Below are 23,497 nucleotides of genomic sequence, written 5' to 3'. Positions count from 1 at the left end.
AAAAATAAATGAACCCAGAATCATAAAATGTTGACAATTTCTGCCGCATTTCAGAAAGAAAATCTTTAGTATTCTTTTTTTTTTTTTTTTTTTTTTTTTTTTTTTTTTGAGACAGAGTCTCGCTCTGTCGCCCAGGCTGGAGTGCAGTGGCGCGATCTCGGCTCACTGCAAGCTCCGCCTCCCGAGTTCAAGCCTTTCTCCTGCCTCAGACTCCCCAGTAGCTGGGACTACAGGCGCTCGCCACCACGCCCGGCTAATTTTTGTATTTTTAGTAGAGACGGGGTTTCACCATGTAGGAAGATGGTCTGCATCTCTTGACCTCGTGATCTGCCCGTCTCTGCCTCCCAAAGTGCTGGGATTACAGGCGTGAGCCACCGCGCCCGGCCTCGTCATTTCATTTATTTAAAAAATAGAGCAAATCTTTTCATTAGGCTTATGACAGCGTTATGACTGCATGGAATAAGGAATTTCTTATTTTTGAAAAGGCAAAGCAATAATTGTGTGATGCTTCATGGAACTTGCTCAGGACACTCAGTGTCTTCTGTAAATATACATTGCTGATAGGATTTATAAATTTCTCATAATGCTGTATAAATGACTACAGACAAACATGAAGCACAGTGCCCTCTGGTGCACATACAACATAAAATAAAATTTTTATGTAGGAGTATCTACATAGATACAGACACACAAAAATACACAATAAATGTTCTTCTTCATAAATGTTAAACCAATAACTAGGAATTGTAAAAGTCTATCACCAATAAACCAACTGAAGTGATAACTTCACATAAAATGTTCTTCATGGCATAGATCAATATAATCTAATCCATCAGGCAACCACTTGTACACTCTTCTACTTAGTGTATTCACAGGACTTCAGGTGAACAGGCAACCTTTGTTGAATTTAATATATTACTCTTTTTGTGTAACTTATTTAGATTTTAAACATAGAACATTGATAAATGTTAAAGATCATATATCTTAATCCCATCCATTTCTTTGATCTTTGCTATCATGTCCTATTTATCTGCTACTTGTTTTTATTCCATTGCTGTTTCCTTTAGCTTCTGAACGTACAATTACCTTACAGGTAAAAAAGGATGAGGTGACTCAACTTCTCAGTGACTAGTAGAAGATACCATTTCCATTTAGGCTGAAAAAGGTAACATAGCATTGTATAAGGTAGAAAGGAAAAGCAATTTTGAAAATTTCACTTTAAAATTTTGGCTATTTAAAATAAGAAACTTGGCTTCCAAGTACATTGCCATTTACTTTAAGGCAGTGTAGCATGCTTAAATTTGGGAGTGATAGACAAGTGGTCACCATTATCTGTTTTTATCATAATATATTACCTCTATAAGAAATACTTTTGAATAGCAAGAAAACACTACTATGGTGCATGGTAAATAACAACCCTTCTGATAATAACTCTTTCCCATCTGAAACTTTCCCTTAGAGAAACTTATGTATACACAACCTTCAAGGATGATATTTCTGTAATTGCTTTCCCTTTGCTTCATACCTGTATATCTTGTATCTTGTGCTAAATCCCTGCCGGCTTCTGTCCACAAAATCTGTGTATTCCTGTGAGCGATGGAAGGGTCCCTTATCAGAGAGGAGCCAGTCGAAGGGGCTTGTGGCATGCTGATCCGAAACAGCAGCAACCGCTAAAACCCAGCAATGAAGACTCAGTGCTATCCACTCCCATAGAGCCATCAGAGAGAACAATTCAGCACCAGCTCTGCTTCGCCATATCATGCTTCCACTGGGGATTTAGAGCCTTCATTCTCTTAGCTTTCCCTCAACACCTAGACAAAATACACAGGCAATTAGTTAACTCCTAGAAGATTCCTTTCTCTCAGTTAAGGTGTTGAGGTGGCTAATTTTTAAATTTTAATGTAATTTCATTGTTTTAAATTAGTATTATCAGAAGATAATAAAATACAAACCAAAATGATTTTTTTAGAGTTGTATATCTTTTATACTTTGTTCCTTTTTTATATCACCAGAAAATAAGGCACTGAGTCATAACCGACTTTGTCATAAAAATTTTATTCAGTGGATCATTAAAGCCTATTGAGCAAAAATCAGAAGTTGAATGTTTTATAAAGTTGGACCGATGCAAATAAATAATTAATATGTTAAAGTATTTCATAAATTGTGTTACAAATTTTAATACTAGATTTAATTTTATTGTATAGTTATTTTAGATAAATGCTTTAAATGAAGCGAAGATATTCTTGTAGTTATTTCCATAATCTACATAAACATGGAGTAAAACTGTGGATTTAGGAATACATAAATATATGTATGTGTATGTGTGTATACTTATTAATGATATATATAGATATAGAGACAGACACAGAGTGAGACACAGAGATGATAGAAAGACAGACTGATAGATGAATAGATGTGTGTGTGGGAGAGTGGATGTGAGGACTAGTGTCTTTTCCCAGATTTTTTTTCATTATTCTGTTACGAAAAAACTGCATATCTGATTATTTAAACAGAATCATAATTACATTATTTCTAGGGTCTTTAAAGATTTAAATGTGCATCTGTCTTACTCATAAGAAAGTCATACCTCCAAAATTATACACACATAAATTAAGCTAATGCAGACTATTCATAGACTTTGAAACTGCATACATTGTAGTATAACCATTCAAAAAAAAGTAATAAGACATATAATCCCCAGTATGGTACAGTGTAAGACACTTTATGCAAAGCTGCTGATGCAATGTCTATATGCTACACCAGAAAATTCTAAAAATATTTGAATTCAATTTTTCTTTCTATCCTCATCAACTTTTCAAACTGTATTATTCATAGCGCATAGAACTACAGAGTGCAAAGATTCTGACTAATAGAAAAGTTTACTTGCATGAGTTCTTACTCAGCAAAATGTCTTTAGAAAAAAAATTAAGATTTACAGTATATCATTGTTGGACATTTGGGTTGGTTCCAAGTCTTTGCTATTGTGAATAATGCCACAATAAACATACGTGTGCATGTGTCTTTATAGCAGCATAATTTATAGTCCTTTGGGTATATACCCAGTAATGGGATGGCTGGGTCAAATGGAATTTCTACTTCTAGATCCCTGAGGAATCGCCACACTGACTTCCACAAAGGTTGAACTAGTTTAGAGTCCCACCAACAGTGTAAAAGTGTTCCTATTTCTCCACATCCTCTCCAGCACCTGTTGTTTCCTGACTTCTTAATGATTGCCATTCTAACTGGTGTGAGATGGTATCTCATTGTGGTTTTGATTTGCATTTCTCTGATGGCCAGTGATGGTGAGCATTTTTTCATGTGTTTTTTGGCTGCATAAATGTCTTCTTTTGAGAAGTGTCTGTTCATGTCCTTTGCCCACTTTTTGACAATGATAGACTGGATTAAGAAAATGTGGCACATATACACTATGGAATACTATGCAGCCATAAAAAATGATGAGTTCATGTCCTTTGTAGGGACATGGATGAAATTGGAAATCATCATTCTCAGTAAACTATCGCAAGAACAAAAAACCAAACACCGCATATTCTCAGTCATAGGTGGGAATTGAACAATAAGAACACATGGATACAGGAAGGGGAACATCACACTTTGGGGACTGTTGTGGGGTGGAGGGAGGGAGGAGGGATAGCATTGGGAGATACACCTAATGCTAGATGATGGGTTGGTTGGTGCAGCGCACCAGCATGGCCCATGTATACATATGTAACTAACCTGCACATTGCGCACGTGTACCATAAAACCTAAAGTATAATAATAATAATAATAAATAAATAAATAAAGATTTACAGTATTAAGATATATCAGTAATAGTAGCTACCATATTTCTCTGGTATTTGAATAAGAACACTGGTGGTTTTAATGTACTTTCCTAGCTATAACCCCATTATTTATAATTTAATCCTAAACTATTTCTATCTGAGAGATATAGAGAAATAATTTTGCGGCTCTGAAGTAGCTCAAAACAGTGATACAATGAGTGAACTCTTAGTATCACAATATCCTTAAAAGGACATTACTCACATACTATATGGGTTGCCTCAGTCATATGAGTTGCTCACTGAGGGGATTAAAGTGTACCCCCTTTTGTAAACAACATGAGAAGCCTTACAAGTGAAGACATTTTAAAAATGATTTTCTATAAGAAGCAATATTATAATAGAAGAGTTTTGGAATAGGAGCTTGGAGATTCTAGGCTTTTTTTATTATCTATATAAACGTACCATTGTCAAATGATTCAACTCCTAACTTTCAAATTTGCTGAAAAAATATTTTTATATATTTTTTCTTAGGAGAACTGTATCATTTATTTTAAAATATAGCTTACTTACGTTTATAAACAATTATTCTTTGTTTAGTGGTATAGTATAATAATCCTTCTATGACTAAAAAATATTACTCATCTTTGTTAAACATACTATTTTTATTTTGCTTATCATATACATTCAAACTGGCAAAATTTAATCATTACTTTTAGAATATATAATTTCTTAATTTAAATGAGTAATTTTTCATTTCATAAAGACAGAATAAATTATTCAAACACATTACTTAAGTCCATATTACATATAACATCTGAAAGGTTATATTTCTTAATTGAGTAAAACTTCAGTCACACCATCTAAATGAAGTTCTCTTACTACCAAATGTAGGTGTGAACAAGAATATTATTGAAAAAATTCAAACAGTACTTATTCCATCCTAATAAATAACTTGGAAAACAGTTCTTTGAAAATGAAATCAGATTTTCTCCATACCCAACAACCAATATAGCAAATTAGAATATATAACATCAAGAGAAAATATTCATAGTGGTTAAAAAAATGGACTCTAGGACCAAACTGCTAATGTTAAAATTCTAGCCCTGGCCAGGCATGATAGCTCATGCCTGTAATCCCAGCACTTTGGGAGGCCGAGGCGGGCGGATCACCTGAGGTTGGGAGTTCAAGACCAGCCTGGCCAATATGGTGAAACCCTTTCTCTACTAAAAATATAGAAAAATTAGCCAGGCATGGTGGCACACATCTGTAATCCTGGCTATTCCAGATGCTGAGGCATGAGAATTTCTTGAACCTGGGAGGCAGGGGTTGCAGTGAGCTTAGATGACTCCACTGCACTCCAGCATGGGTGACAGGAGACTCAGTCTCAAAAAAACACAAAAACAAAAACAAAACAAAACAAAACAAAAACACCCAGTCCTTCTACTAACTCTATAGATGTTTGACTTTAGGCAAGTTACTTAACTTCTTTTGTGCATCAGATTCCTAAACTATTATAGAGGTCACCTCATCAGTCTGTTATAAAAATAGAGTGAGTTAATATCTGTAAAACCCCTAGAACAGTGCCTACCATATGGTAAGGACACGTGGTAAAGTTTTAAGTTATATTTTATACTGGTATGAAGCCATGCCATTATACACCTAAAAATTAAACCAAACGTTTTGTACTCACACACATGATTTCTGTAATACACAAAGTGTTTTAAAAGTAGGATACAGTTGACATAGATGGCATTTGAGGTCCTGTTCTACAATTCTGTAATTTTTCAATAGGTGAATTACCCAGAACCACATTCTTATCACTTTCTTTATCAAATGTGTTGAGCTTGTTTCATAGTCTTCATATCCCCTCATTAAAAAAAAAAACTATATTGTGTATATTTAAGGTATGTAGCATGATGTAATATGGTTACAACAGTGGAACAATTTAACATATCCATCATTTCACATTGTTATGAATCTTAACATAGGGGAAGATAGAAAGGTTTTCTTAAATTTTGTGCAGAGAACTACCTAACAATATTACCAGATAATTATGAGGTAATTATCACATAATTTGGGGGTTTAATTATTTCTGTTTTTTGTACTTCTGATTTCGGGAACGTGTTCCCCACTTCTGTACAGAAATATTTTTTTCTGAAAGTTTGTTAACACATAGGAATGTCAATCCTACCCCAAATTAAGTTAATTTTGGCGATATCTTAAAATCATTGTATTTGTAAGAACTTTATAAAGATATTTTGTAATGAACAAATTGAGATATCCCAGTAAAGTTCTACTGAAATAGTGTTTAAGAGCTTTTTCCTCGAGTTACATGACAGGGAGAAAAGTCATAATAGAATGCCTAAGGCAAGGATGTAAGCTTCTAGCCATCTTTAGGGCAAGTGGTCATTAAACTCAATATTCACCATCAGAAGAGCTTCATTACCTGGTTTGTCACAAAAGTAGATCATTGTACATTTAATTCATATTTTCATGAGTACTAATTTATAAATTATTACTGAATGACCTTAATTGGTTGCTTTATTTGGTTTGGGTTATAACCATATTAATCCATGTGTCAGAGATGGTTTAGTAAATAGAATTTGTTTGTTACAATGTAGTGTTAGGATATTTCGAGGTGACAACTGAGGTGAACAGCTAAACTTAGATATACTGCCAAGAAAGAGAAATCACAAGTTCCAATGAAAGAGGGTAGAAATTATTAAACTAATAATGAATTTATCACTTTTTCTATAGTGTGGGGATATGCAAAATAGTCCAGAATTTAATATTCATAACCAAGAGGCTAAGTGGCCAACTAAGGAGATGATAACATCAATGCACAATATTTTCTGGACCATAGGAGAGTGATTTTATATAAAAGAGAGAAATAAAAGAGAATGAAGAACAAAAAAAACAAAAAAAAAACCCAAAACATTAAAAACAATACAAAATTAAAAACGTGAGTTTATGTTTAAAACATGGTTTTTAATTAAGAAGTCTTTATGGGTTTTTTTCATAAAAAAGAAGTAAATATTGAAATATCTATTTGAAAAACAGTTATTTAGTATAGGTCCTACTCTTAAATTCTTTCTCACAAAAAAAAAAAATTCACTGTGAAGATACAAGTTTATCTGCAAATCCTCATGGCTTTGACAATCTGTGCAGAAATAAAATACATCAAAAACATGTTACATATATACTAATGTATACTAATGCATATAATATGTAATAATGCATAAATAATATGTGTATAATATATAGTCTATATATGATTATTCTTTCTTACTAGCTGTCAGTAGTCTTATTCCAAGGTGGTGGTACCTTACTTTTATCTAAAATACTGATATATCATATATATTTGAAATTCATAAATATTGAATTTTATGAAATAAAATATTTCCTATAACAGTAAAAGTGAATTTTCAGTAGAAATGAAACTACAAAGATATAAACAAAATATTCGGAATCACTGAATTAAACTTAATATCCTTTAAAGTGGTGGGTCATGTCATAGCGGTGCATCTTTTAAACCTCAGTATCTTATTATCCACAACCTAATTAGATGTCCAGTGATAATTATTACTATTTGTTAAACGATTAACGTTGCAAACTGTATCATTTCTTTTTTTGTATTTGCATTTGGGCTGATTTTTACTGCTTACATATCCAAAATATTCTCTCACAAACTAAAACCTGCTGAAGAACTTGAATATGAAAAGTCATTTCAGAAAATCATTGCATCAAACATATTTACTTTCATTTTGAATAATGTAGAACCCATGGAAAACTGAAAGACTGATATGGTAAACTCTTACATATCTGTCAGCTAGAGTCACCAGTTTCTTTTTTTTTTTCCTACCATATTATCACTCTGTCTCTTTTTCTCTTTCCCTGTTCTCTCTCCCTCTCACAAATTTTTAAGTATTGGACAAAGGTATAAAGAAAATTGGCTGATTTGCCCAATGTCTGCAACCATTCTCTAAATTTCTTCTCTTGAGCAAATACTACGTTGCTCTATAAAATAGTTTAACATTAATGCTTACTAATACTGAAGCTTATAAATGTAAAACTCTGAATCTTCAAAATGAAATATCCAATACTCAAAATAACTATTTAAAAAGTCACATTGTTTCAAATAATATATGTATTATTCTATTAAATCTATTAAATTATAAATGTTAGAATTATTTATTATAAAATAAAATATTTATATGTAGTACCCCAGAATCTGTTTAAAATCTACAGCATTATTATATAATCATATATAACTATAATAATTATTTTTTGATTATGTATTTAAATAAATACTAGCTATGAAATAAATGAATGCTAAATACATAATTGTGTAAGTAAATAAATGGTAGATGAGTTAAAAATATTTTAACATAAATTTTCAATACTTTTTCCACAATGGTTTATTCATTGTTTCAATTCCAATTTGGTAGAAATAATAATGTAGAAAACCAGAATAAAAAAATAAATCTTATTGATCAATTGCAATGTGCAAAATATCATGATAAGTTTTGAGACAGAGGTGGGCCTTAAGTTTTAATAAAGATAGTGCTTCTAGTCTCAGGAAATTACTGGTTTAGGAAGGCCACGTGGAAGGCAGAGCATATTGCCGGTGGTCATTTCTATTAGAAAATAATTCCTCTGTCAAGGAAAATTAAACATTCTCCATACTTTTTCTGGTTTTCTTATCTCACTAAATGATACTTCCATCTACTCAAATTTTTAAGCCTAAACATGACTTTCACCTACCTTCTCACTCACATATACAATCAGTCCTCAAGTTCTGTACATTCTTCTCCCTAAATATAAGATTTACCACTTTTTCTCCACCCCCATTTTACTTGATCAGCTCACAGTATACTCTCAACAATACCAACTTTGCCTCTAAACTGTATTACTGCAATAGCTTCATGACTAGTTTTCCCACCAGCCATGTGGCTCTATCCACTCTGTTCTTTTTACTGCATTCAGAGAGATCTTACTAAAAAGTTAAATCTGAACATGTAAATCTTTTACCCCCAATTAAGTAATGACTTTTGTTTCAGGATATCTGATCTCTTTAAAATAACTTATGAAATTATCTTCCCTTGTTTAACTTTCTATCCATATCTTTCTTACGTATATGTGCCAGGACAGTTATCAACCAAACACCAACTTTGTTTTTCAGCCATGATCATATACCTCATCTTCACCCCATTTTCTCTCCAAGATCTTAGTTTATTGCAGTTCCTCTGCCTGAATGACTATTTCGACTAGGATCTCTTCATCTGCCTAACACTGACCTTAAAACCTCAGACTAGATTATCATTTCATTCACAAAGCTTTTCACGACCCTACAAAGTTGGTTGGTCATTTTTTTATGCACCCATTACTTTCCCTATGATGGTACATTTACATGACATATTTGCTTACATGTTTGCCCTATTTCCCTGCACATCTCCTTTCCTTCAATTAGATTAATTTTGGGAGAAAAATAATTGTTCCTATCTTAATGACAACAAAATAGTCACCAAAGTTTCTGAAATAAACCTGCATAAATAAGTATTGTTAGAGTGAATGAATAAATATTGATGAAATAAGTACTAAATTAGGGTGCAACTGGTGTTGTGATATGGCTGGCAAGACCATATAATAAAAAGAAAATTTATTCTTCATGGAAATAGAATCTACAGAGAATCTGTATCTGAATCTGCATCTGAGCTGAGTGTCAGGATGAAAATAGCTTTGGCAGTTGAAGAAAGGGAGCAAATTGAGTTATGAGGTAGTGATTTTTAAGACCAGATTGTAAACATATATTGACAAGTTCAAAGAGTATCAAAGCAAAATATTCTTTAATTTTAATTTTAATTTTATTTTATTTTGAGACGGAGTTTCGCCAGGCTGGAGCACAGTGGCGCGATCTCGGTCACTGCAACCTCCTCCTCCCAGTTCAAGCGATTCTCCTGCCTCAGCCTCCCAAGTAACTGGGATTATAGGCATGCACCATCATGCCCAGCTAATTTTGTATTTTTAGTAGAGATGGGATTTCACCTGTTGGTCAGGCTGGTCTCAAACTCCTGATTTCAGGTAAGCCACTCACCTCAGTCTCCCAAAGTGCTGGGATTACAGGCATAAGACACCATACCTGGCCCAAAGCAAGATATTCTTAATGTTAAAAAATGTTAAGGGCAAAAATATAAAGTATTATTATTAATTATTAGCTTTGGACATAACAATAAGAGATTATCATATTATGCACAACTGGAAAACTAAGGACTTTTTCACTTATGTTCTATAATTCAATTTCTAAAGACAGAAACTATATATGAAAGTCAAACCTAGATCCTAATCAACAAACAGCCAAACCAAAATCCCCCTCTATTTGAAGAGCACAGTGAGAATTTAAAGAATAATAATAAAGAAACAGGAATTGAATAGCCTGTTCCTCTCCATTTGGAAAATCATGCACTAGGATTATTTTGATTGAGGTCTCCCTGACCTCAATCCTGGGGGGGAAATAAAGAAAATGATGATAAAATGAAATGCTGTTTTTATTTTCTTCACAACAAAATTAACACCTTTTTAATCTTTTTGATATACCAAGCATTTCACGAAATTTTCTTATTTCCGTTCTCAGCAGCACAGTGTAGTATATATTAAGATCTCATTTGTACTCTTGAAGTCAAACTGAATACCGTAGTTTTCCTGTTGTACTCTACTGTAACCTAAAAATAACCAATTGCAAATTGAAAGTTATTTCTTAGAATTTTTGAGGTCACCTTTGTATAAAATAAAAATTCAAATGAAAGAATACTATTATCTCAAGCTATTAAAAAGCAAGCAAGTGTTCTGAGTAACTACATAGTATGGGTTTTCATTGAGTGTTTGCTTTGTATAGTTTAATATTTTGAATTAAAGTGATAGTTTAAATCTACTAAATGTGACTTAATTAAATATATTTTAAAACATGAAAACTCAAAAATTAGAAAACTTTCTTTTCATATTACATATGATATTTATTGGGTTGAAAAGTATAATCATGGCTAAAGTGGATTAATTTACTTATCTGTTCCTCAGAAAAATTGTAAGATTAATCCAATAGGCTTTGATTATTCAATCTTATTATAAATTGCTTTATAGTACTACTAAAAATAAGACAATTCAACACTTACATAGTTGGTGTCTAACAATGGGAGACATAATAACATTTCAGAGAAATGAGATGACACTTAATATTTTGCTGAAATGCAATCATACAATTTTAATTAAAATCAGTTTTTTCATGTTCTCATACAATAGACAATGACAAGGATATGAGGGTCATTTCTAACAAGTATTATTTTAAGTGATAATAGTGTGAAAATTCAGAACTACAACTAAAAAAAAAAGGAAAAATTATAACATCATTTGCCAAGAAATATCCTGGGTACAAAAAAAAAGTTTTAAAGACATTGCTCTTTTAGGACCATCAGTCAATACTCAAGTATTATATTCCATGAACATATTCAAACATAAATAAATAAGGTAATACATTATCTTTCTACATGTGTAAAAACATGGATTTTCATTTTTGAATGTTCACAAGTTCTATATATTCTGTAGTCAGATTAGTAAAAGAATGAGAGCCTCATTATTCAATAATTTACATCATTGCTTTTTGGTAATGATGTATAACTTCACACTTTAGTGAAATACTGATTACAATCTATAATTTTAGATTTCAGATAACTTCAAATTGTTCTTTCTTAATCTATACATTTTTTATTTAAAGGAAATGAATTTTTAGATAGCCTAACAAACTAAAATTTGCTACTGTATTTTCTAAAGATGTCAGATAATTCATCAAGATATGAAATCTTGCTTTGCACAATGTAGGCCATTCGTCCTATAAATAGGTAGGATTTTGCTATTCTATTTCTATACTCCAACAAGAGTATAGAGAAGTAATTGCTTTATCTTTGTCTTCTGTTGAAATAAACAATAATATGTAAAAATGGGAATAAAATAATTCTGAAATTTAAAAAGACAAATTATCACTGAATATTTCTAGGAATTATAACAAAAATTACGTCTTTCAAAAAGTAATTTGTTGTTGTTGTTTTTAAAAAAGAAAACTAAAAATTAGTGATAATCCTTGAAGTAAAATGGTATTTAATTCCAAGCATCACAGGAAACTGAATTTATCTAATGAGGGGCTACAAAAATGGCAAAAATGGATGTTTATTTGAAATAGAAATCCGTTTTGAATCTCAAAGACAAATGTCTTGGTGTATTAATAACTACCTTAAATTTTTTGAACAAAGTAGGTCATAAATTATTAAAGTAAGTAGAGACTGGATAGATTTTCATTCATGAATCTTGTAAAATTTTACAATATGCTGTTGTTATTCTTTTTAACACCTTTGTTCATATGACCTGATTATGAGAGATTTGCTGGCAGTTATGTTTTCGTAATCCCTGGAGCCCCTACTACGTAACACACTGTCTTAGGCACAGTAACTTTTTGGAACAGGTACTGAAATGAACTCCTGTTTATTTTTTAACTTTATAAAGAATAAATATTTTTGGGCTGCTTTATTATATATGCTTACACTAGCAGGAGATTTCCATTATATTAATGTGCTAGCAATGCATTATTATTGTACTTTTTTATTTTTCTATTCTTTTTTATTTCTTTCTCAAAATAACTGAGCTTCCTTGTCTTCAATCATATTATACAAGTTAATACCGACCTCAGAAATGCATTCCTCTAGTCATATAACTCTGCTAAACCTGTGTTCCAGAAGATTATTCTTCTTGTTTATTTTAGCTGATCAGACAATATAGTGCCCTGAATTACAGCTTTAAGTGTTTTCCAACTTAATGAGGGTTAGTATTCCTCTGAGAAGTGTGTACTGCTAAGGAAACTAATCTCCTGCTTGATCCTGTCAATACAGTCTTGTCCTACCAATAAAGAGGAAGTTAAATGCTAATACCTAATGGTAGAACTGATTAGAAAAATGAAGAGAAGGTAAGTTCCATTCCTTAAGTCGGCCCAGCACATACGGGAAATTATTCTTAAGAGCCCCAAATACAAGAATCACCTAGGTTTTCTGATAAATACAAAATATCATGGTGTTTCAACGTAGATGATCATATAATAAAATATCATTGTAAGATTCAGATTGTACTTCATTTTGATTCATAAAGAAATTGTCAGGCACTAAAGAATGAAGTTCAAATGAAAGATGTTTAGAAAGTATATTAGATTGGAAAATCAAATTTTAATATAAAATATAGGGAACGCTTTGACAAAGACTCTTTTCTGGACCTAACTCTAGTCAGGCTCCTGTTAACTCAGTTCTCAGGCCCTGACTTCTGAGCTTCTGCATTCATCTCTATATTGTCCAATTTTAGCAAGAATCCTGCTAAGTCAGTTTTATTTGAATCCTCACCCTTAATATATGATCCACCCAGATATCTGATTGGGTTCCTCATTCTCCACTATCCTGAAGGTGATATCTGACCACTCTGGCCTGTCTTTAGTAAGAATCCTGTTAGATCAGTTTAGCCAGAATCCCCTCTTACCCTTGATGTTTTCTCTTAGTAATTTTCCATCCACGGATCCCCATCCTGCTCCTTGGCTAGAAATTCTACTTTTTCTTGTTGAGTTCAGAGTTGAGTGAAACAGCTCTCTTCCACTTACCAAACCCCATTAAAGTAGCCCACCTTGCATAAAGTCTATCCCACAAGTCTTTAACAAGTATTATGAATAATTTTTTTATTAACAGCTTCAGAAAATGTACAACAATTAATATATTTTACCACCAAAACAGTAAAACAGAAGACAGTTTAAAATAAAGATTAAAAGGATATGTAGAAATGAAGTAGAAATGTTAGGTGCAGATATCAAGATTTAATTGTTGCTGTGACTGGCAACATGATTTTTCCTTTCCTGGCAGAATCTAAGAATAGAAAGTGCTCCACTTGCAAGGATAATAAATGCTTTTTGTTATTAAAAGAATTTTGTCACGTAAGTGTCAATTTAAAGAAAATGTGAAGAATATTGCCACTGCACTTTTGGATAGTGTCCTCAATTTCAGTTTTACAAAGTTTTTTTTTTTTCTTTAACAACGATCTCAAATAAAAACTAAAAGTATAAAAATGGTTCAGCAAAAATATTCATACTGCTCTAAATAATGGCTTACTAATATAATCTAAGAACAAGTCTCAATACTGGGACAAAGAAATCTTGGAGTTTGGTAACCAAATGGAAATCTCTCGATTTGTAATTGCTCCCAGGCTTACCCTGGAGTTAACCAGGCATACAAGGTGAAATGAGCTGTTTACTTAGAAGTCATTTTCTTGAGAAGCGTAAATAAGAACGTGTACTCTGAAATCACTGACAAAGAAATATTACATTTAAGGAGCTTTCAAAGATGGTTCAGTAAAACTTTTTACTAAGATAAAAAGAGGTAGTAATTATCTAGTCCATAGGAAAAAACTTTCAGAATTTCAAAATAATAATCTTCAGTTTCTTTTTTTACCAATTTCTAAGGAAATGAAAATGTTTCAACATTTTTAACTGAGGAATGTGTGTTACAAATATTATTAGTAAACCCCTTAACTTGTCTTCTTACTGGTTACAGAAGTCATTCAATTCACATGGTAACAATTCCATTGTAGTTTAGGCAACATGAGGCAGATTTGTTGCTGTTTTATGCACTAATCTATCTGTGGCACCAACAAGAGAACTTGGCATGTAGAAGGTCCTAAATAAATGGAGTTTATTAATAAATAAAATGAATAAAAAATAAATTTGTAAATAAAACCCTTGTAATGTTAATCTGATTTTTCATTAATTATTATAATTTTAAAAAAATTATTGGAAATGTTTCCATTAAAAAGAAGCCAACATATTTTGGAGATAAAAAACACAACAAACACAGCAACACACAAAATGCCACTAAATCGTCACTCTGAGAATTGTTATGACTATTTTCAGAAATGTCCTGGTTTCTCCATTTCTCTTTAATAGTTACTCTTTAATACCCTACATAGAAAATGCATTCTTCATTGACTTTTCTCTATAATGAAGAATTAGACAACCCTCTTCTCTCTAAGAGAGTTATATTTACAGTATCAAAATTGGACATGTGTGCAAATAAAATGAGTGGCCAAGCATTTAATTTGATTTAGTAGATTAATTTTAAAAAGTGTGCTACAAATAGCAAAAAACTGTAAGCATCTTATGAGCAATGATTACATCTTTTCATTTTTATATTCCCAGGGTTTACACCAGTGCACGTAATTCATCATACATCTAATGTACATTTTTTTTAAAAAGAGTCAAAAACAGAAGTGATCTACAACAAGCAAACAAAACCAACACCAAGTATTTAAATCTTTATATGCTGTTTTCCAATTGCTTCCTTAACTGCCATCTAGTAAAGCATGTCAGAACTCTGGGTGTTTCTAATTAAAGAATGCCTCTTTAGCAATTAACCTTAGCACAACTTACCCAGTTGACAGAGAGGCTTGGATAGCCCAAATTTTAACCCAGAAGTTAGCCTTATAATGTCTCCAAAAGTTATATGGTGTCTGACTAAGCTTCCTTTCTTACAATAAGCATCTACTTTTATCATTCCCCAATATACAATTTTGAGAACACTTGACATTTCCAAGGACCACTTGTCAATACATTAATTTAACTTCTAAAATAACCCAAACTGTCTTCAAACTCAAAAGCTTATGAGGTACTATTTCAAAAGAAAAGTAAACCATTTTTAAAATTTAAAAACATTTTTGAAAAACATTTTTTAGAGATTTTTGATGACAGTCTTTATATAAAAAAGGAGCAGCCAAATTTTGAAAAGAAAGAAAATTAAAATGAGACATTATGATATCTGACATAGAGAGACTATTAAATATTAGCTATTCTTAGCAAGTCATGCACAAACTAAGTGGTAATTTTTAAAATCATCTTGTTTGAACTTGTCAAGAATTACCTTCTGAACAATAATTACAGCAATCACTATTACTGGACTTATCTGAGACCAATATTTAGTAATAAATACATTTTAATTAATAGTTAATAATTGTCTGGTTTCAGATCTTGAGCAAATTGTCTTCAGCTTTGACTGATGCAAATATATATCTAAAATATAGGAAAGCATTTCAAAACTATATCACTTCTGTAATTAAAGAATCATGTGATAATAAACTTATTTACCTTACTGAAGATTATTAAAAAGAAAGAAATATTTTAACAGTTAATCAAAACACTTATTATTGGAGCTGCTTATTCTTACTCGAAATCAGGATTGATTTCCTTAATTAGCAGCTACGAATGATAAGTTTAAAAAGCCTGTCATATAATGACAAAAGTGATCTTTCATTTTTATTCTGGCCTATCTTACAACTGTAATTTGTTGTTTCGTCTTTCAAATTGATTGAACAAGATATTTGTTAAAATTTCTTCATTTCATGGCTGGATGAAAGATACATACGAAAACCTGCCAGAGTTCACTCTAAAAGGAAACAAGAATCCTCTGAATTATTTTCCCCATAGGGAAGTTACTATTCAAACATATTAGCATTACATTTTTGGCCAAAATATAAAGATAGCTATACACTTAATAAGACAATAGTCTAAATTTGATATGAACGTTCTCAAACAAGGAATTACGGATTGCAAAATTGTATATCTTTTTGGTGGTGGGAGTAGAGGAGGCTTATAAATCCATAGAGTGTCTCCACTCAAAAGTGAGTTAGTTGCATAAAACAATTAATTTAATTTTAAAAAGTTTTAAAAATTATTTCTAAAATATACTTTGAATGTCCTTTAAAAATTTTTTCAGGAGACCCTTTTTTCTTAGGTATGAAGTTTAAGTTTCAATTCACAGAGAAAGCTAGATTCACTTCTCTAGTTCACGTTAGGAAAAATAATAATGCTGTCTTTGAGTTACTCCAAATTACCTGCTGAAACTTTGAATAAGTAGAAATGAGTATCTTATACATCTGGTAAGCACAGGTTTCTTCATAATTGTTTACCCATAAATTTCTTTTAATAAAATTAACAAGTTGTTTAAAAAACTCTCTTTGGAGTAAAATTGATATTTAGGAAAAAATTACACTTTCTAGTTGTTGGTACTGTTAATCATTGATAATACATTTTCTCCTAGATTACTCAATTTTGAAACTTATATAGTCTTCTTCCTCATTATTCTTTGGTATAATCTTGACAATATTACTTACCACATTTATAAAATGTACTATCACTCTGTCTTTATATATTAGTGAACTGGTCTGGATGAATAATAAGAAATTCTATTACTATAAACTCAAGTATAGTCATTTACTTTTAATATTTTCAATAAGCTAGACTTGATCTATGTATTAACATGCTTGGTGTTATATGCAAAAACGTTAAGAAAGCAAGCATTAATTATCTTAAAATAGTATTTTGTGCAACTTTGCTGCATAATTTATTCAATTTTTCATAATTTTTCTTCTACCAATTTAGAGTGTATTTATAATTATTTAAGAAGTGTTCATGTGTGAAAAAAATATTTCTTCTGTGTATATACATTTACAGGGCTGAATTTTCAAACCATCAGAAATATTACCATACTAAAGTCATGAAAACCACTTTACTTATTATCTATCCCAGGAACTTCCTGATTTTATTAATTTTTGTACTATATTTACTTTAGCTATAACAGAAGGGGCTTTGGCGAGCAACATGAAATTGAATATTTAAAAGCAGTTACAAAAAGTGTGTCTTAAAAATATATGCATAGGGTATTATACAGAAACCAATCATACTCAACCTTCATACAGATACGTGCTTTTTAATATGATACTTGAATAAACTCATGCTTTAATGGCTAAATTTAGTTTTTGATTTAATTTAATCACATTTTTTAGACTGGCTTACATTTTTGAACAGCATCTGAAACATTTCAAAGAAAATATTTGTTATTAGTGACAGTGAGAATTTAATGAATCTATAAAATAACAGTGTAGTTATATACTGGCCACTATTTGACACTGAAAAATCTAAAATGCATGGTTACTGAATTCTGGTCTTCCCAACGCTAGATTGTTTTTTAATAGTGCAATATTTTAGAGATAGCTTTTAAAATTAACAAAATGCAACAGTCCAGAAAAGTTAATAAAAAAAAGCTTAATCCTAATGAGCTTGCCTGATACTCACAGAAATCAGGAAAAATAAGTCTATCTATAAGTATTCTTTCACAATAAATCTATAATGGAATATAAATGAAACACACCATTATGAGAGAATAATTCTTACACAGCAGAGAACTATAATACATTCTAATGTAATGTTCACATATTTATTAATTTAATCAATAAATGTGTACTTTATAGATTTAATTTGCTGGAACTATAATATGGTAGCTACCTTACTAGCTATTAAAAGGAATTTGTTTTGCTTTGGGTGCTTTTAAAGGCAACCACATCTCATCTGAGTAAATTAGGGTTTAGGCATTAAAACAAATACTTCTGAAAAAAATAGTAAAAATAGGTTGCACTGAGGGTACTTTTTAACTCTAAACTTAAACAATAAAACATTGACAAATTATGAATAGTGATTATTGAAAATAACAATGAAATAGAAGAATGAGAATCTATAAGATTTCTCAGTTTAGTAGATTGCATGTCATTTTTCACCATCTCAATTTATACAATCATGGTTGAATATAAACACTTCAAAATTTGAGCACAAATATGTATTTCATGATAAAACATCAAGTAATCCAATTGACTCATTATAAATATTTATGCTATATCTTTCAATTTTGGGAAAAGATATTGATTAGTAAATCATAATTGAGTTATTGCAATTATTAGTGCATCAATTAATTACTCTTGATTAGTTATTTTGAGTATGAAGTTGGGAAATGCTCCAGCACTGTATGAATGAATACTGTATTTTAAGCATTAAGTGTAGAGGAATGGATTAAAAGCTTATAAAATAATTATGAAGACTGTAATTAGATAGGTCTGCAGGTGAGTAATTGGATACAAATATTCTTGCTAGCTTATATTTATGCTTTGAAAAGATAAGGGTAGAAACCTTCAAAGTTCCTTGTGAGGACATTTCATAACCAGTATAAAATGGTTATGGTGGCTATTTGATACTATTAAAAAAGAAAAAATTAAGAACTTGGCCAGAACTTCCAAGTATGTCTTCAGTAGAAAGGTTATTAGTGTTCATTATTAAATTTTATACTCAGAGACTCATTTTCAAAAAACAGGATAGAATATTTCCTAAAATAGAATAAATATTATTAAACTATCCTCCTCCTTTTAGCAACTAAGATTATCCATTAGCAATCAGTATTCACACAGATTATTTCTTATTTTGCTTTCCTTTAAGAATGATGAATTATTAACACTAAAATAATAAAATTATACAGAACACATAGTAGTGCATGAAGAAAGTGGACAGAGTTATACTTCGAAGTGTCTAAATAAGTTTATCCAAGTAGTTGCTAAATTAAAACACCAAAAATGCCAGATGTCATCCTAATTAATTCTAGTAAACTTTATAAGAGTTCGTAAAAAGCGTTAGAAATTAGAAGTTTGACTGTCTAAAGTTTCTCATTTTTAAATTATTACATGAAAATATTTTAATCTTGTTCCCAATTAAGAGTAGGGATCATCAGGTTGACAATATAAATCTGCTAAGAAATCAGATGTCCTTTCTATTAAATAACAATGAGAAACCAATCAAAAGCAACTCTTTTGTAAAGGGACTCTACCCCAAACTGAATAAAAGCAAAGGTAAATATACTATAAATAACAATTAATATGCCTCAGGAAGTGTATTATTTCAAGCTTTTTAAATTACACATATTAAAACTGTTATACTTCATCAATATCAAGTATTTATTAAATTCATTTGACACCATAACACCACTGACCAAGAAGATTTGATATTAACATTAAAAAAAAACTTGAGTCAACATTGTTTATTGTGTGGAGATACAAGTTTATCAAAAATGTCTAATTAAAAATTCAAACTTACATGGTATCCTTTGAAAAATATATTTTGTTTTCATAACATATTTGTCCTTTTAAAGCATCTACATCTCTTATGTCATTTTATCTACAAGTCTCTGAGGTAGGCATTGTTTTCTCCATGTGAGAGATGAGAAAAATAAATGAAGAGTGGTCAAGAAATCTTACCAGGAGTACATTAATGCCAGGTAGAACTGGAACTGAAATTCAGGAAGAAGTCTAGGTGTACAAGCACTCTACTTTTCCCAATAACCCTTTATTACGACGTGAAAGAAAAAAACATTAAAAGCCTTAGAAGAGAACATCACTAATCATAAGCACACAATCATAATATCCAAAAATCTTTGGGATATTTTTCAAGAAAAAATATTTTTTTCTAAAAACAATATGTGTGCAAAACAAATATAACACAAGTTGGTGTCATATTCCCATTTGCACCTGAACTCTTTTAATATTAATATCCAATTTGCTGAATTATGAAATGTTTCAGACTCTTACTCTAGTAAATAACTGCCTCTTTTAAAGATAATGTGGAAAAACTAAAAATAAATACAGGAAACATAAGAAACTGAATCATAGGTTGATAATGAAACATAAAAGTTTGGAAATCCCAACAGTTGCATTCTTTGTACTTGTGGAGAGAAACCCACAAATACACTACACTGAAAATAAACACACTTTTATTTAAAGAATCCACAAATCTAGGAGTCAAGCTAATGGTAGAAATTACACACACACACACACACACAAACACACACACACACACTTTGAGTCCCAATGGTTTCTTCCTACTTAGGTTTTATTTACTTAATTATGATGTACAATAACTTTGAATGAAGAAAATCAAGATGTACTGTAGTTTATGAAAATGTACATCTCTATGATGATGATGAATTTCTTAAGATAAGATATCCTATGAGAGGATGAAATCATATAATATTATCTGATTAAAAGAAAATGAAATTGATCATTATATGGTATTATGTCTATTTCATTTGGAAAACATTATTAAAACATAGATTTAAAATAAATACCTTCTCCAACCACCAAAAACTTGTGCATGTATACAAATATATATGTATACACACACACACACACAAACATATACACAATGAGCATATCTACTACAATAAAATTGCTAAGGATTAAATGCAAAAGTATTAGGGAATTACAATTCATTGACAAATTACTTTCTCTAGTGGAGGAAAAACTACCTTTTGCATCCAACTAAGAAAAGCACTACAACTTTGCAATTTTACAACCCAAAGTTACAATTATCTTTCTTATTTCTTCCAGATTTTATCAGTAAGCCATACTAGCAGAAAAATTATTGATCAGCGATCTACATCAATAAATGTAAGTACTGAAACTATTTCCAGAGATAATTTAAATAATACAGTTTCTTAGAGATGAGAAAGTGTTATTAACAAGTAGAAGAGTTTTATGATGGTGTTTTAGTAATTTTTTTTTTTTTGCTTCACTGTGTGGAAAGTCCAGGCTCCTTCAACATGTTAGCAAAAAATAACAAAACAATACCAATAATAATAACAAAGTTTATTTGAGTATTCAGAATGTGTTTGCCATTTTAATTGAGAAAAATCTGATAGTGGAAGAAATCTATTGGCTGCTCAATCTACAAAAGTGAAAATATAAAAGAAATTTATTTGGGGAAGAAAACCCATAATTTTCTTTTTTTTTTTTTCAGTTTTCCAACTGGTTTTCTAAACCCAAAGATTTTCATACTGGGGTTGTACACTACACTGCCCTTGGGCAAGCTTTCTTCTTTTTTCCTTCTATTTTACAACCCAACCCACCCCCACCTCACGTATTTTTTCTTAAGGTGGAGAAAATAATGGAAATACCTACAAAACAGTTCTCTCGAGTAGTCAAAATTACTTTGATAGTTCAAGAAACCCTTAATAGTTCTTCACCTGTCCTTTATATACTAAGGTCTGAGACCTTAACAAGAAGCAATGTTTTTAATGCATTTCTGCAACTGCCATCTTCCATGTTTTATTAAGGTTATACATTTCTTCTTCTAACTCTCTACTCTTCCCATTTCTTCCTTTAACCTTGGTCCAATTTATGATTTTTGGAACATGGCTACACATTTAAATAAATGCACACTAAGCAGTTAAATTAATGCATGTTAAACATCTAAACTGTTTTACCCTGGTCAGTGAATGTGAATATTAAGAAGTTATGCATCATAGCAGGACCAACTGAAAATGCATATATTCCATTGCTTGCAACACAGAAAAAATATCACATTATAGTAAAACACAAGTTATATGATTGTCAAGAAAATACTTTCATTCCTTACCTGCTTAACCGCATGATGACAAACAAATCTATGTAACACGCAAAAGAAAGTCCCCAAAATCTGAATTATCTGTCTTCCAAGCTGCTGTGGCAGTTTTATACCCTGGTGCTCTCTTCTTTGCTTACATACATTTGACTAGATAGAATATTTTTAAGTGATACTAAGGTTAATTTGCAACCCTAGTCGCCTTTTCCTCCTTTCAAACAGCCAGTGGGCATTTTACACAGCTCCAAACATGCATCTTATCTTCGGAAGTAGTGCCTGCGCGGCGTTTCCCAGTAGAATTCCTATTACAAGGAGGTTCCTTCTCTAAAGGGCTGATCACGTTCTCGACCTGGTGTAAAGTAAAAGGCTCTCCGGTTCAACTCTTGGGACTAGGAGAACAGCCATCAGAGACTTAAATTCTCTGTCACTGTTTGGCTGTGGAACCAGCAGTAATCGGCGGCCAAGAAGCACCACCCCCTCTCCAGTGGACGCTGGAAGAGAGCGCTCCCAGTCCCAGATCTTCCTACTTCCCACCCCCACCTCCAGAAAAGAGGAAAATAAAAATAAAAGGCCAGCTTTAAAGTGGGTATAATATAAGCTAGACAGATTCCAAACCCTCACTCTTTGCTTTTAACTTCAACCTTATATTCCAAGCTCTAGCTTCAAGTTGAAATCTAACTCTCTTCCGTTCTCCCCACCGCCCTCCAGATTCTTGGGAGTTGGTGAAGGAAAGGAAGGAGTGACCGTCAGCAATAATACTTTAACACAGAGCCTAAGAAGTCATTCAACAGTTCTAAACCCTACTTCGCAGTCAGACAAGGACAGTGATTAGGGTTTTACAAAGCAGGCATTCTGAGGAATCGTCGTTTACTAACATTAAATATAGCTCATTAAAATAAATAAATATTAACGCAAAAAGGTACTAAGAGACTCCAGAGATCTTAAGTCTATTCTCTCATACAGAAGAGGTTTGCTCAAGTTTGGCTTGAGGAAGGTTGGAAATGGAGCATTCTGGAAGGATGGAAACCCCCTGGGCCACCCCACTCTATGGGACTGCAAATATCCACACCAAGCACACGTTCGCCGCAGGAGCTGAGTGCAGAGCCCGAGCTAGCAGGTCAGAGTAGGGGACACCTTTCCTACACGCACGGGTTATTCCCACATCAACACCAAGCCTGGGGCCAGCTAGTCAACCAGGCACCTTGCTCTCCTCCGTTCCCTGAGCTCAGGTGGCATAGGCGTTGCCGTGAGCTGCGGAGAAATCTCCACCAGAGTCGCCTGTTGATAACCCTCCAGTTAAAACGTTCTTGGCAGCGGGAGCCCCTCAGATGTAAATTTCCCTTTCACACGCTTGAGCTTCAGGTATAACACAGCAAAATGCACT

The 23,497-nt window shown here is 31.8% G+C and overlaps 1 protein-coding gene across 7 annotated transcripts in view; it reads right to left on the bottom strand.

Annotated features, from left to right (window-relative positions):
* BRINP3 (BMP/retinoic acid inducible neural specific 3) overlaps positions 1–23,497 on the bottom strand; it is a 390,180-nt gene that overhangs the window by 364,214 nt on the left and 2,469 nt on the right. For 5 of the 7 annotated variants that reach the window (XM_054524117.1, XM_054524105.1, XM_054524115.1 and 2 more), the window contains one exon: positions 1,526–1,811. In XM_054524117.1, coding sequence (XP_054380092.1) covers positions 1,526–1,761 — 236 coding nt within the window. In that variant the 5' untranslated portion in view covers positions 1,762–1,811. Of the gene's footprint in view, positions 1–1,525; positions 1,812–22,128; positions 23,495–23,497 lie in introns of those variants that run through there. The other 2 variants (XM_054524121.1, XM_054524142.1) reach the window with 2 other exon arrangements.

This window comes from Pongo abelii, chromosome 1, assembly GCF_028885655.2.
Source record: "Pongo abelii isolate AG06213 chromosome 1, NHGRI_mPonAbe1-v2.0_pri, whole genome shotgun sequence".
Taxonomy (NCBI): Eukaryota; Metazoa; Chordata; class Mammalia; order Primates; family Hominidae; genus Pongo; species Pongo abelii.
Note: the sequence above shows the minus strand (reverse complement) of the source record. Positions and strands in the feature narration are given on the sequence as shown.